The sequence below is a fragment of the Chelon labrosus genome (assembly GCF_963514085.1).
Source record: "Chelon labrosus genome assembly, chromosome: 18".
Classification (NCBI taxonomy): Eukaryota; Metazoa; Chordata; class Actinopteri; order Mugiliformes; family Mugilidae; genus Chelon; species Chelon labrosus.
The window spans coordinates 4,105,682-4,118,365 of record NC_140351.1 but is presented as its reverse complement, the minus strand read 5'-3'; the positions used below and the strand labels follow the sequence as shown (position 1 = coordinate 4,118,365).

Sequence of the window (12,684 nt, the reverse complement as noted above, 5' to 3'; positions counted from 1 at the left end):
CCTTTAAGTCCTGGAGATTTGCAGCTGCTGATGATGAGATTTGTTCCAGTGGGTCCGCTGAACTCCTCGTTTGTGGTTTGTTCTTTCTGACCAGTAGCAAACCACAGGCATTGCAGTTTTGGATGTTCTCTCACCCGTCGTTCAGGTCCATACACCTGCACATTTCTTGCTTCTAAGAGTTGTTCAAAGTTTGTGCATCAAATCAACTTTTGAGCATTTGAAATATCTGCTTCAGTATGTGTCGAGCTAATCTTTGGATCGTTGTCAACCCGGCACACCACCTCCCCCCCTCCCCAAATAAGCCTTCTTTCTTCTCAGATGATGTTTTGGATTTAAAGCATCAACCCAAACATCCCTAACAAGAACTGACAGATCTAGAATCTGGGTGGAACGAGGAGGTTTTCGGGTGCGGGGGGTGAATTAGTGGTGGGCGGCCTCTGGGGAGAAGTTGGAGGACTTGGGTGGAGCTGTGGGGGAGAGCAGAGGGTTGTCGCGTGGCCTTGAGGTGAACTTGGACAGCAATGGACCACATGTTTGTCGCAAAAATGCGCAGCTCCTCCGGCCGCTCAGGGGTCCAGAGAAAAGCCGCGCGTTTGAGGTTTGGAGTCGGTAAGGGAAGCAGACATTCTTTAAAGGGATGTTCCTCGGGACTCGGATTCCTCATGGGGCTGTTTATGGTGCCTGACACCCACTAATGCCCCCTTTTTTCCTGGTAATGGGGTTGTGTTTCTGTGTAGGCAGGTGTTTATGTCACGCTTTGCCCTTGTTTACGGACTCGGGCTGCCGCTTTCCTAATAGACACCGGGTTTTGTGCCAGGTTTTATAAAATAGCTGAGCTTATTACCTCTTAAAGCAGACGTTTATCTATATTCATGGCCGGTTTAGAAATGCTGCACCGTCCCAGCTTCACTGAGATGCAACCTCGGATAGTGTTTCGTGATGTAGATACAGTTGTGATTTGTGCATCGGCTGCTTTTTTCTGAAGTGGAGGTTTTCCGGTGGTTGCGTGCGCCAGCTTCCTAACCAACACAGATCGCTCATTGTTTGATGTGATTAAGCGAGGCGGGCAGATTATTGTTTTCCGCATCGTTTGTTTTCTCTGTGCAAGTCCACTTAATTAACGTGGTTCTGTGCCAACGAGCTGCAGACAGACCGGCTGCTTCACCTCAAGGTGCCTCGCTGCGAAGTGAGTTTGTTCATTAAAAACTACATCCAAAGGTTGTGCTGTTCGGTCGGGGGATTAATGAACGAAGAGTCAAGACGTGACTCAATATTACTCTTTTTTTTTTTTTTTTTTTTTTTTTCTGCCCACAGGACTTGGGAGTGAGACGCCCATTAAACTAAGCAACCCCAGATTGCTTCAGAAGAGAGCGCTGAGGTAGGAAAATCATGATTCACACATTTCATCAGGGTTTTATTAAGTTAACTTTATTTAACTTTAATAAACTCCTGGCAAACACCAACCCCGATCCTTACAAAACATTTAGACAACATTTGTAAGACATTATCATATTAAAGCCCACGGGTTTCAACAGTTTTCTGAGCCTGGTGAGAAGTGGGAGTATCACAGCTGTTTAGGATGTCACAATCAAATAAATGGTGTTAATTTAAGTACCGTAAACTTTGGATTTTAACCAAACAAAGTTGGCCTTTTTGTTATTTACAACATTTTGAAGGTTGGTATGGATAAAATAAGATAGAAAATTGCAGAAAATATTGCAAAGATGGTCAAATCAGGTCAAGTCAAGTTTTATTTGTCCCTGTTAAGACCTGACGATCAAATCACAAGTGGTGTGCTGGTCCAAAAGTGTCTCAAGTGACCACTTCAGCGCCCCATAAAACATACAAACAAACATGGGCTATAATATTGCTGCTAAGTGTTCACAGCACTTTAATAATGTGATTACAAGTGGCCCAGACCACATCTATATGTCCCCTGTGATGGATCAGATCGCAAAGGTGTCCTCACTGACCCTATTTGGACCTTGCATTAACATGTCCAGCTAAAAGTACATGTGTTCACACCTGGAAATACGTGTAAGTAAAATGTCTGTCTCCACACATCTGTCCCCAGCCACCACTTTGGATCTGATCTCAGTTTCACGCTCGGAATGCAAACAAACACCAACGGTAAAATATTAGAACAGCTACCGTTTCTAATGGATCTTTACTGCTGTTTCAGAACCATGAACAGCGCTCCACCCGGCTCCTTACACATCGACACAGTTTACTCATATTAAATACTTGTATTTGTCAGTTCTTGTTTAACTATTTATTATTTTGTAAGGCTAGCATCACTAATGAACAGACATCACTCCACTGATAGCCCCTGTTGAGTAGGTGGTCTTTAATGTGACCCAGGACTCATTCTGTGTCCTCACACTACCAAAGGAATGAGGTCAAATGTGTCCCAGACCACCTCCACATGTGGTCAGAGATCATATCTCTCCAATGCATACTAGCCCTGTTCACACCTGTACTTAAAGGGGAATAACAGTTTTTTACAACCTGGACCTTATTTCTGGCATAAAATACAGTCGTTTACTCACACATATAATTTTGGTGTCATTTGGAGTCGTTCGCACAGTATTTAGACCATATAGTGGGAGTGACTGGGGCACCGAAACAGAGCCTCAAAATAACGCATTACTCGCTCATTTCACCAATATTTTGTTATGATACGCTAGTGCTATTCCCCGTTGAGTCTGGAGTTACCCGTTATCCACAACCTCAGAAACGGAAAAATATTCAGCCATGTTGCAAAAAACTAGCAGTAGCAAATTACGGGTAGACAAGCCGACCGTTGCGGGTGCGCGCGGCGCTCAGAGATGACATCATCCAGGTCAGAAGTTAGTAGGTTAATCTACAGACCCCAGATGATGATAACAGGTAACTCCGGACTCAACGGGGAATAGCACTAGCGTATCATAACAAAATATTGGGGAAATGAACGAGTTTTGCAGCAGCATTTTGAGGCTGTATTTCGGTGCCCCATTCACTCCCACTATATGGATATACGTGACGCTCCACTGGATCTAAATATCGTCCGAACAACTCCAGATGACACCAAAGTTATATGGGTGAGTAAACGGTCGTATTTTATGCCAGAAATAAGGTCCAGGTTGTAAAAAACAGTTGTTCCCCTTTAAAGCTGTCCACTTGTGATCGAATCCCTCAGGACTCATATTTATACCTGGTCTAGTCTAATATAACAAAACATTAACATGTTAAAGAAAGCTCAGGAAGATGACGAGAAACTGACGAGAGTAAATTATCTAAAGTTTGCTAACATTAGCCGTTTTAAGCTACTGTTCATACTGGACCATGTTAGGCTGTAAGTACAAAACCTGAACTGAGCAAAGCTGCATTTTGCAAACATAAGTTTCTTTTTGTCAGGGAATAAATCTGCTTTTTCTTCTTTGTAAAAAGTTGCATCGACACCCTTTTTATGCTCTGGATGTGCATTAAACAAATTTACTTTAGGTGCTTCAGACAGGCCAGTCTTAGTAAGAAAGTACAAGATAAGCTTACTTTTACTGCTCAGCAGTGTGAAACCTCTCTGCTGCAACTTTAGCAGGATTGCTCAGCATCATTTTGTTGGCGCGGGGTCAAGTTCAGACTCTAAACCTCCCGTTACAACAGCGAGGACGTCAGTCACAGCGAGCTGATTCCTAACTGTGTCGCCGTGGCTCTGATTTGAAACCCTTGTGTCGAAATCACATGTTGGAAAATATTTTGCCTGTAAAACAGATGCTGTTATGACAAAAAAAAGGATCTGCTGTGCCTGCTGTATATCAGCGTGTTCACAAATCTGCGGTTGCTGGAATGGGCGAAACCACAAAGTCATGTTTTCCCAATTCTCGACTGTTTCCTCACTTCAGTAATCTGCGGCCAGCGCTTTTATGGCGCTATTGCAACTTTGCGGCTTTGAATCAAATCCATAAATGACTTCAATATGTTTCTGCGAGAGAGAGAAATTTGATTCGTGACTGTGTGAGGCAGAGGGTGTGACGGCCTTTAAACCGTCTCATTACTTTGAGATAAATATTTGGGGATTGAAATGTACAAGCTGAAAATCCAAATGCTTTGTTTAGATGATTAATTGCTTGGTTTTGTAGCTTCATCCAGAGCTGACTGAGTGATTGACTCGATTCTTGACCACCATTCAAACCAATCATTCTTCTTTTTATTGATTTGGATGACTTTCGGATCAAATTGAGATTGATTCTTACAAATGCTTATGCTTTCAGCCCATAAACAAATCCAGTTTCCCACAGCTCAGCCCTGTTTCAATAACAGCTGGCATTCTTTTGTTTTCCTGCACCCTTCAGCTTCCAGAAAGAATTCTCCTTCGACGAAAAAGACGATCCAGCCAAAAGCACCAAGGATATAGATGTTAATCTATTGGCCAATCTCCCCAAAGGTGAGGAAGAGTTTTGGTTTTTGTCTTATTTCTTATGGCAGAATATTACCCTCACAATGTCAACATTCCCAGGGTTTTTAAAAAAGCTGCTGCTGTTGTGAAACTGCTGCCTTTTTGCCAGGTGGAGTCATGTCAAGATCTGTCCAAAAACCAGTTTTTCTACAAACCACAAACCCTTGTACTGTATGAACCCTATGCTCCATTTGAACCAAAATGAACATCCAATAAAGATGTATGGTCCTGTAGAGGTTTGCGGCTCTGTGGAGGTCCCACTGGACGGTGAATATAATGGTTTTAAGAGCCGTTTAAAGCCACTTTAGTTGCGTGATGTGTCGCAAACATTGACTCTGGCAAGAAAGAAGAATGGCGTGTGGGTCAAATAGATTTTTATGCATGAAGTCAGATGTAAAATTGGTCATTTAATGGCTCGATTTACAAGTAAACAAAGTGTTGCATGTTTTGCAGCTTGATAAATGATAAATGTCCAGTTTCCCATCATTGCAGATCTTGTGCAGTTTGAAAGGCATACCGAATATCTGATTTAAATGTTTCTGTACCCGATAGTCTGTGGCTGAACTGTTTTATTTTTAATTTGATGGTTAGCTTGTTCTTTTGTGAAAAAGCTAAGACTAATAAAACTCCTTTTATTTTGCCTGTGACGTTAAAGAAGTCTCATCTAAGTACTTTACAAGTTGCTGTTTTGCACTCCATGAAGTTATTGCCTTCTGCCATTTTACTGACACATATTTAAACAGTGGACTGCAGAGTTTATAATGAATTAGTATTTAGCAAACTAAAATGGTCCATAAATGGTCCTGGAATGAATCCTTCTTCTTCTTTTTTTTTTCCCTTCTGAGACCCGAGCTTTTATTTGGTATGCATTTTTAGTTTCTCCAAGGTATTTGGGATTATTAGGATCTAAAAAGTATGAAAACTAAGCTTCATCTTTGAACAGAAAGCAGTTTTTGGAAAAATAATGATGTCCTCGTATGTGGACACGAGGATTATTTCACTGTATATTACAATAAAGTCACCAACATGTACCAAAGTATAAAACTGTTTATTTTAATTGCTAATTAGCAAGTTACTATTGATAAAATTTGTCACATCGAACTAGAATTGTTAATAAGCATGAATGAACAAGTTTCGGCCGTAAAATTTGATGAGGTTTTTGTACCATGTCCACTTTTGTCTCGTGATCAGCTGTAGAATGAGTTAGACTAGTGTATTGACCCTTTGCTACCATTAGATGGCGGACCAAAGTGTCAACTTATGAGGACAACAGGTCTAAATGAAGCAGAATAAGCTGCCACAAACCTAAAAACGACTGTCCACATATGAGGACGCTGGGTCCATCTCTTATCTGTAATTTCAGCAAATCAAATTAAACAACTTCAAGTTTTAAAAGCATTTAATCTAGATTGGTATTACGTTGTGGACATGTTGCTGTCAGCTAATGTTTTATTCTCTGTTTTATTTTTTTTTATTTCTTAAGTCTCTGAATTGAGGAAACGGTTTGAAGGCATCACCACAAGCTCAAGTGATTGGGAAATGAACAGGTAAGGAAACGATCATGTGACCGGAAAAAGGCTGGCTGACATGGTCTAAGGTTGACTACTCTTTCCTTCCTCTCTGTATCTAGAAAGGAACGTATCGCTCGACGGTTGGAGGGCATAGAGGCCGAGGTTCATCCCTCTATGCTGCCAAGCTTGGTGGCTAACCGGCTTCTGGAAGAGGACACGCCACGATACACCCGGGCCTCTGACCCCTGTGAGCCCTGTGCTGGTGAGACTAGTACAGGACTATGTTAAGATATTTGTTTGTTCCTCCTTACGGTCTACACAAACTGACGTGCATGTTTTTCCCTATAGTTACAGTCCAGCGGTATGGATCGGAGGGATATGAAAGCCAAGAAAGGCAGCCGAAGGCTCCAGAGCGACAGTCGAGAGCACGATGCAGACCTGAACCTCAGTCCTCCATTCACACCGAGCCGGTGCACAGTTCGGGTTCCACCACTGCTGCCCCAGAGCTGGAGTCCAAGGCTGAACGCATCGCCCGCTACAAGGCAGAGCGGCGCCGGCAGCTGGCCGAGCGCTACGGCATCTCTCTGGATCACGAGCCGGAATCGGACCACCCCCCCCGCTACACCCATGCTCGGAAAGAGTCCGACGGACAAGAGAGGCACAACAAGTGGGACTCGTTTGGGGAAGAAGGGAGGGACATCACTCTGAGTGCTTACACCAGCACCTCAGCTACCAGCCCGAGGGCGGGACGCTCGGCGCCGCCGCCGCACAGCTACCCCGAACCAGGCTACGATGTGGGACGACCCAGGGCGGACTCGTTCTCCGAGAGGGAGAGGCTGATGAACCTGGAGAATCAACGCAGGGCTGCTCCTCCCGAGCCTCCATCCTCTTCCTCATACATGGACGTGACCTCCTTGTCCTCCTCTGCAAGGGTGCCTATGAAGGACTATCCGGTGACGGGGATGCCACCCAGCTCACCCAAGCTGAGTAGGCAACCCTCCCTCTCCTCACCTAAACACGGGGTGTCTCCTGGGGATCTATTCATCGAGCAGCAGGCGCACAACATCCTCAGCAGACATGGGTGAGTTGTCTTGATCAAGTAGCCTCTCCAAGTAGTTTCTCTCGCGTTCTGCAAAGTTGAAAACATGGATTGCACATTAAGGAATCCCATTTCCTGTGGTGTGTCTCATTAGCAAGACAGTTCCGTTCTAGGGTTCCCAGCTTCCATTCAAAACCATTAACACAGAGCCAGAACACTGCTGTATCATCCTCTCTAATGGATGGAGTCGCTGCGACAGCGTTATCCATCAGAGCGACTCCCTCTCCCACTCTGTCCCTCTTCTCATTCAGTCATGTCCAAGGTCGTCCCGTTGGCAGGACTGTTGTTTCATACCAGGTCACGCAACTTGAGCTCGCTCTGGAGCGGACCGGCTCCCACGAGGCCTGCAGCTGGGCGGCTTAATGCAGAAATCTGTGTGCGTGCTATGTTTTTATTCCAAAGATTTTAAGTGGATGTGTTGAGAATAGCAATTTGGAGTACTTTTTTAAATTCCCAGAGGAGCTCTTATTGGCTAAGTTGTTTGAGCAATTTTCTTAGAGCTTGTTTGGACGATGACCCGGCATGAAAGGGAGGATTGCTCTTCTTGGAAAGTATCTCGAGTAAGTCAAGTTTCAAGTACGTTGTGTTTTTTTAACATTTTCTGTAGATTTGTTACAGCACTGTTCTCACCAATCCAAATAATTATCACCTAGATTGTCGGTTATTAACAGCAATGACAGACTTGGGGTTAGGGTTAGGGTCACTAGTAGGGTCTCCTGAAAACTCAGAAGTCTGAAACGTCCGATGCATTTTTAACTTAAGGCCCTGAGGTCTTTTTGGGAGGTCTGTCAAAATCTAGATTCTGTCATTTTTAATGTCTTTGGGCCCGTTCAGACCTCGCATTAACACACCCAGGACACATTTGACTGATACGAACTCGGACCACATGTGGAGATGCTCTGGCTCACACTTAACCTCCTTCCTTTGGTAGTGTGAACACACACTGAGTCCTGGGTCACATTATAGACCACCTACTCAACAGGGGGTGATCGTGCAAAAGCAGAGTTTTGCCTGAATAATAAATAAATCTACACAATAATCTCTAACTAATGAAATTATTGAAAAGCGCACGGATTACGTCATTAAATAACAAATCAGCATGCGGTTCATTTTATTACAATCCAGGGTTGGAGTTGTAATCTTGGAGTTTTGTGCAGGTCTATCTAACAAAAAAACATAAAAAGTCAAGAGTCAAGTTAAAGTTCATTTCTAAAGCACATTTAAAATCAACCGCAGTTGAACCAAAGTGCTGTACAAGACAGATCAATATAAATTAATCAACAATCCCAGTTAAATATCGAACAAATAAATATGAGTTAAAATAAGCAATAAAACAAAATAAAACACAAGTAAATCTGTCAATTAAAAAACTGTGTTGGCAAAATAAAATCCAAGATATCCTGCTCAACTTGGACTGAAAACCAGCAAGAAGAAAGATTTAAAATGCTCCAAACTGTGGGCAGCTTTGATATAAAAGCGTCGGCTGTTCCAGAGTTTGGGGGTCGCCACCCAAAAGGCTCTGTCGCCCCTGTTTCTGAGTCTGGATCTGGGGAGGTCCAGTAGCAGGTTGTCTGTTGGAATTCAGACAGGTAAGATGGTGCCCGGGAATCAAAATCAATCCTAAATATGGACTGGAAGCCAGTGTAGGGATGCCAGTACGGGTTTAATGTGATCTCGTTGTTAAAAGTCGATAAAGGTTTGTGGTTCTGAAACGGCGGTAGAGATCCATTAGAGATGGCCACTTTATTGGCATAATTGAGGAGCTGGCTGGAGTCAGGTGTGAACACAGGCCAGCCAGTTGAGGTCGGACTGCTCAGATATCAAAGCAAGGCCTCAGTGAGTATTTATCTTACTAGTCCCTGTTCTCTGTTTACTTCTTTACAACCTGTCTGACTTGGGACAGGGTAGTATTCCAGTGTTTCTAGGCACAGTTGTCCACGTTTCATTTTAGCTCCTCTGCTCAGTTTATCCAACCCTAGAGAGTTCATGATTTTTATTACCTGTCCTGTTTGTATTCTGCCCAAAATTTACCCCACGGGATGCTCTGTAACTTAGTATTTATCCCTTTATAACCTTTTGCAGCATTCCTCTTACCTGAGATCTCAGCAGTCGCTTCAGAAAAGTACCCATATCTGCAGGTATCAGGTCGTCTAAGGTGCTTGAATTTTAAAGTATTAGAGGCGTTATCTCAAGCAGATAAATCAGTTGCTGCTGCAGAGGAGAAGTATTAAGGAGTGTTTTTGGCTGATGCTATCTGATGGAGCAGATAGCATCAGCATGTGCACTTATACCTCACTGTATCTCTACATATATATCTGCAGCCCAACCCATATCTAGACCAGGTTCTGCACTCTGATGTTGTCATTAAACACGAAGGATAAAGATGAATTCCTCCACTTATCCTTCGTCCGTCTCAGGTTTCAAAACTTGGCCGCTGGTTTGTGCGTCCGCGGTGCAGGGAGGGTGTTGTTTTACCCAGGCGGCTCAGTGCGACTCCTCGGCCACATCTCCGTCCCACAGCTGGCTCTGATCAGGACCAGGCGAGGCCTGAGGAGAAAAGAAGCAAACAGAGGACCCTCCCCTCTCGCCTCCTCACGGGGTATCTGTTGGTCCGACGTGGATAAGCCACATTTTTAGGATTTGTAGTAAAATGTTATGAGCGAAGCTTGCTCTGAAACAGTCGGGACTTTTGAAGGAGTCTTTTGTTCTGAGCAGAGTTGAACCTAATATCTCTTAAAAATGATGTTTACACTGCTCCTGGTGGTATCTGTACGTATTTAGTGTCGTTACAGATCCCTTAGAAAAATACATTTGTGTTTTTATTCTGTGCAATATAAAACAAACAACCTTAGAACAATATTATCTGTTCAACGGTGTTAATTTTGACAGCCATTTCTGGTTCAGTCTTATTATTTAAGGTACTGATGCAGTAACCTACGAATGTAGTCTAAGCCATTTAGACTTGTGCGTTTGTCAGTTTCTACTTCCTGCTTCACTTTCAACAATCAGTCATACAAATGTTTGTGTCTCTGAACCTCTGAAGATGTAGAAGCAGCTGGAAATACTAAAGCGGAAACACTGTACTACCAGTCGGACCAATCGCAGCTCTTAGTCACATTTCTGGGGAGGTGCAGGTCAGGCTACGGCGCTAGGGTCTGCGCTGTTGCCGTATCTACAGCATCAAACTGACGCAGAAACCTAAACCGTGTATTAGGCTTCGTAAACGAAAATGCTTATTCGTCACGTTTTAGTCATTTTCAGCTTTAATCTTGTTTGAGACGACCAAGCGTCATCGCATTTTTATCAGCTTTCAATGATTGCATTTAGTCAAACTGTAGCCAACAACATTAATTTCAGACGACCTTCATTTATAAGGTTGGATCAGACACTACTCAACTCTCAACTTTATTTATAGAGCACTAAACAAAAACAGGGTCTCATGCTGGGTTGTTCTGTCTCAAGTGGGTTTCAAGACGAGTTTTAAAATGGACAGTGTGGAGGCAGTGGTAGACCGTTCCACAATTTAGGAGCAGCAACAGAGAACGCTCCGTCCTCTCTGAGCTTCTGCTTAGACCTCGGTCCCTCTAGGAGCTTGAGACAATGAGCAGAAGTGTAAGGCGGGGCGAGACCGTTTTAAAAGATTTAAAGGCAAAAAAAAGAATCTTAAATATGAACTTCTAAAAGGCCAGAATAGGAGTTAATGTGCACCTGCTTACAGAAAGAGAAAAGAGGCAGCATATACAAGAAGGATTCATTCTAGGATCTACATTTACAGACAATATTAGTTTGCTAAATGCTAATCTATTATCCAGTCTACTGTCCATTCATTCATTCATTCATTAATTTTCTGAAACTGCTTGTCCTCTGGGGGCGTTAGTGCTAACTCCACTCTACTGTCCGCTGTTTGAATCTGTGTCAGTAAACGATCAGAAGGCAACAACTTCAACTAGTAAAGTACTTGGATGAGGCTTCGTTTACTTCATAGTTACTTCATAGTTCATCAGATAGTTCTGGTTGGCTGCTGAGATCAGTCTAACGGCAGGGAATCACATTTTGAGCCAATGTATTTTGAATCTCATCATATCAAATAACTTTCTAGTCCCGTCTCGTTAAGATTTCATCATAGTTTTTATCATCAGATATTAGTTTTAGCTTGTCGATGTCCCAGAAATAAATGAACGTGCTTCTTTCTGATTTATCATCTAATTCTGCCTGAATCCATTTTTTTTCCAACATATTGTCTTGATTAATCGTAGCATTGAAAATAATTCCGTGAAAGTATTTCTCTTTTATTTGACATAATCACGTGACGTGCTTTTGTTAAAAGAATAACCGAGGGGAAACGAGGCAGAGTAAGAAACAAACAGGTTGTAAATGACGACTCACTTTGGAGATCTTTGCGAGTTGGAGCTCATTCAAAACGTTCCCTGTGGGAACTCTAACCCAATGTGCTTTTTAAAAAATGGCATCCAAAACCTAATAGGACAGGAGCAGGCAGCCAGGCCCAACACGAAAAGTCCTGAGGGTGATCGAAGCTGCAGCGTGAGCAGCGTGATGCAGAATGCACAGAACAATAGGTTAGGACAGGAAACAAGTGGGATAGGGGTGTTACATGTAACATGAGTCGGACTGGGAGCGTCCGTCCTGCTCGGGTCTCGTGGACCCTTCAGGTACGACGCCGAGCTGCGTTTTCTAACTTAAATTAAAGCTCTTTTTTGCTTTCTCTCTCTCTGTTTTCATGACTAAGAGACACTCTGTTAGATTCAGTTGAACTCGGGCCTGAGCCTAATGAGACGGGGCAGGCTGTTTTTCTTTACTCAGCACCAGAGGGTCCAGCATGACTCATCTGGCTCTGGTGGAGTGAGGTTGGCCTTTCCTCTGAATATCTGCTTCGCTAGATAAGAGCTCACTGACTTTTTTTTTTCCTCTCTTCGGACACAATGATGCATTGATGACATGGATTTTATTTCCTCACGTAACAAAGGTGTTTTTTGTGGCCTAAGTCAATCGAATGAGAGATTTATTAGTGTTTTTTTATGACGCGGGACTTGAATTCTCAGGATCCCGTCGGTGGTCAGGCTCAATGTAAAGTCACTGGTGTGTGTAATGTCGTAGTAGTAGCTCTGGATCTAGACTGTTACCCACTCACATGTTTCCCCACCGGTGCAGTGCGAGGACCAAACTTAGCACTGACTGGTTCCTCCAGGCCGACGCTGAGGGCGACACCCACTCCCTCATCAACTGGCCGTCCAGGTACCACCCAGGCTGGTTGTGTCTCACCTCAGCATCACTTACCGTGTTCATCCATTTCAGCTCAACTTAACCAAAAATACCCCCCAACCCATTGCGAGCAGTGCTTCTTAAACCTCAAGGGCCCAAAGCTGCTTCTGATTTATTTATTTACGTATGTGGTTTCGTCTCGTACGATGATCCTGCGCTCTGTTTTGGGTCCCGATTGTCCGACTGGAAGACAGGAGTGTTTAAGAAGCTCTGCTCTTTGAGCTTTGAGAGTCGTCGTCATTCTGATCCTCACCGCCACCAGCTCCGGCCCCCTTCGCTTCGAGCCATAACGCCATCTCTCATGTGTACCTGTTGCTGTGTTCAACTTAATCCCCATGTGAAAAAAAACAACAACAAAA

The 12,684-nt window shown here is 43.5% G+C and overlaps 1 protein-coding gene across 1 annotated transcript in view; it reads left to right on the top strand.

Annotated features, from left to right (window-relative positions):
- The window catches only part of svila (supervillin a), a gene marked incomplete at its 3' end in the record, with an annotated part of 48,648 nt that overhangs the window by 3,203 nt on the left and 32,761 nt on the right, over positions 1 to 12,684 (top strand). Inside the window, 5 exon segments of the mRNA XM_084566563.1 lie at positions 1,315 to 1,378; positions 4,332 to 4,423; positions 5,919 to 5,982; positions 6,066 to 6,208; positions 6,295 to 7,027. Coding sequence (XP_084422689.1) covers positions 1,315 to 1,378; positions 4,332 to 4,423; positions 5,919 to 5,982; positions 6,066 to 6,208; positions 6,295 to 7,027 — 1,096 coding nt within the window.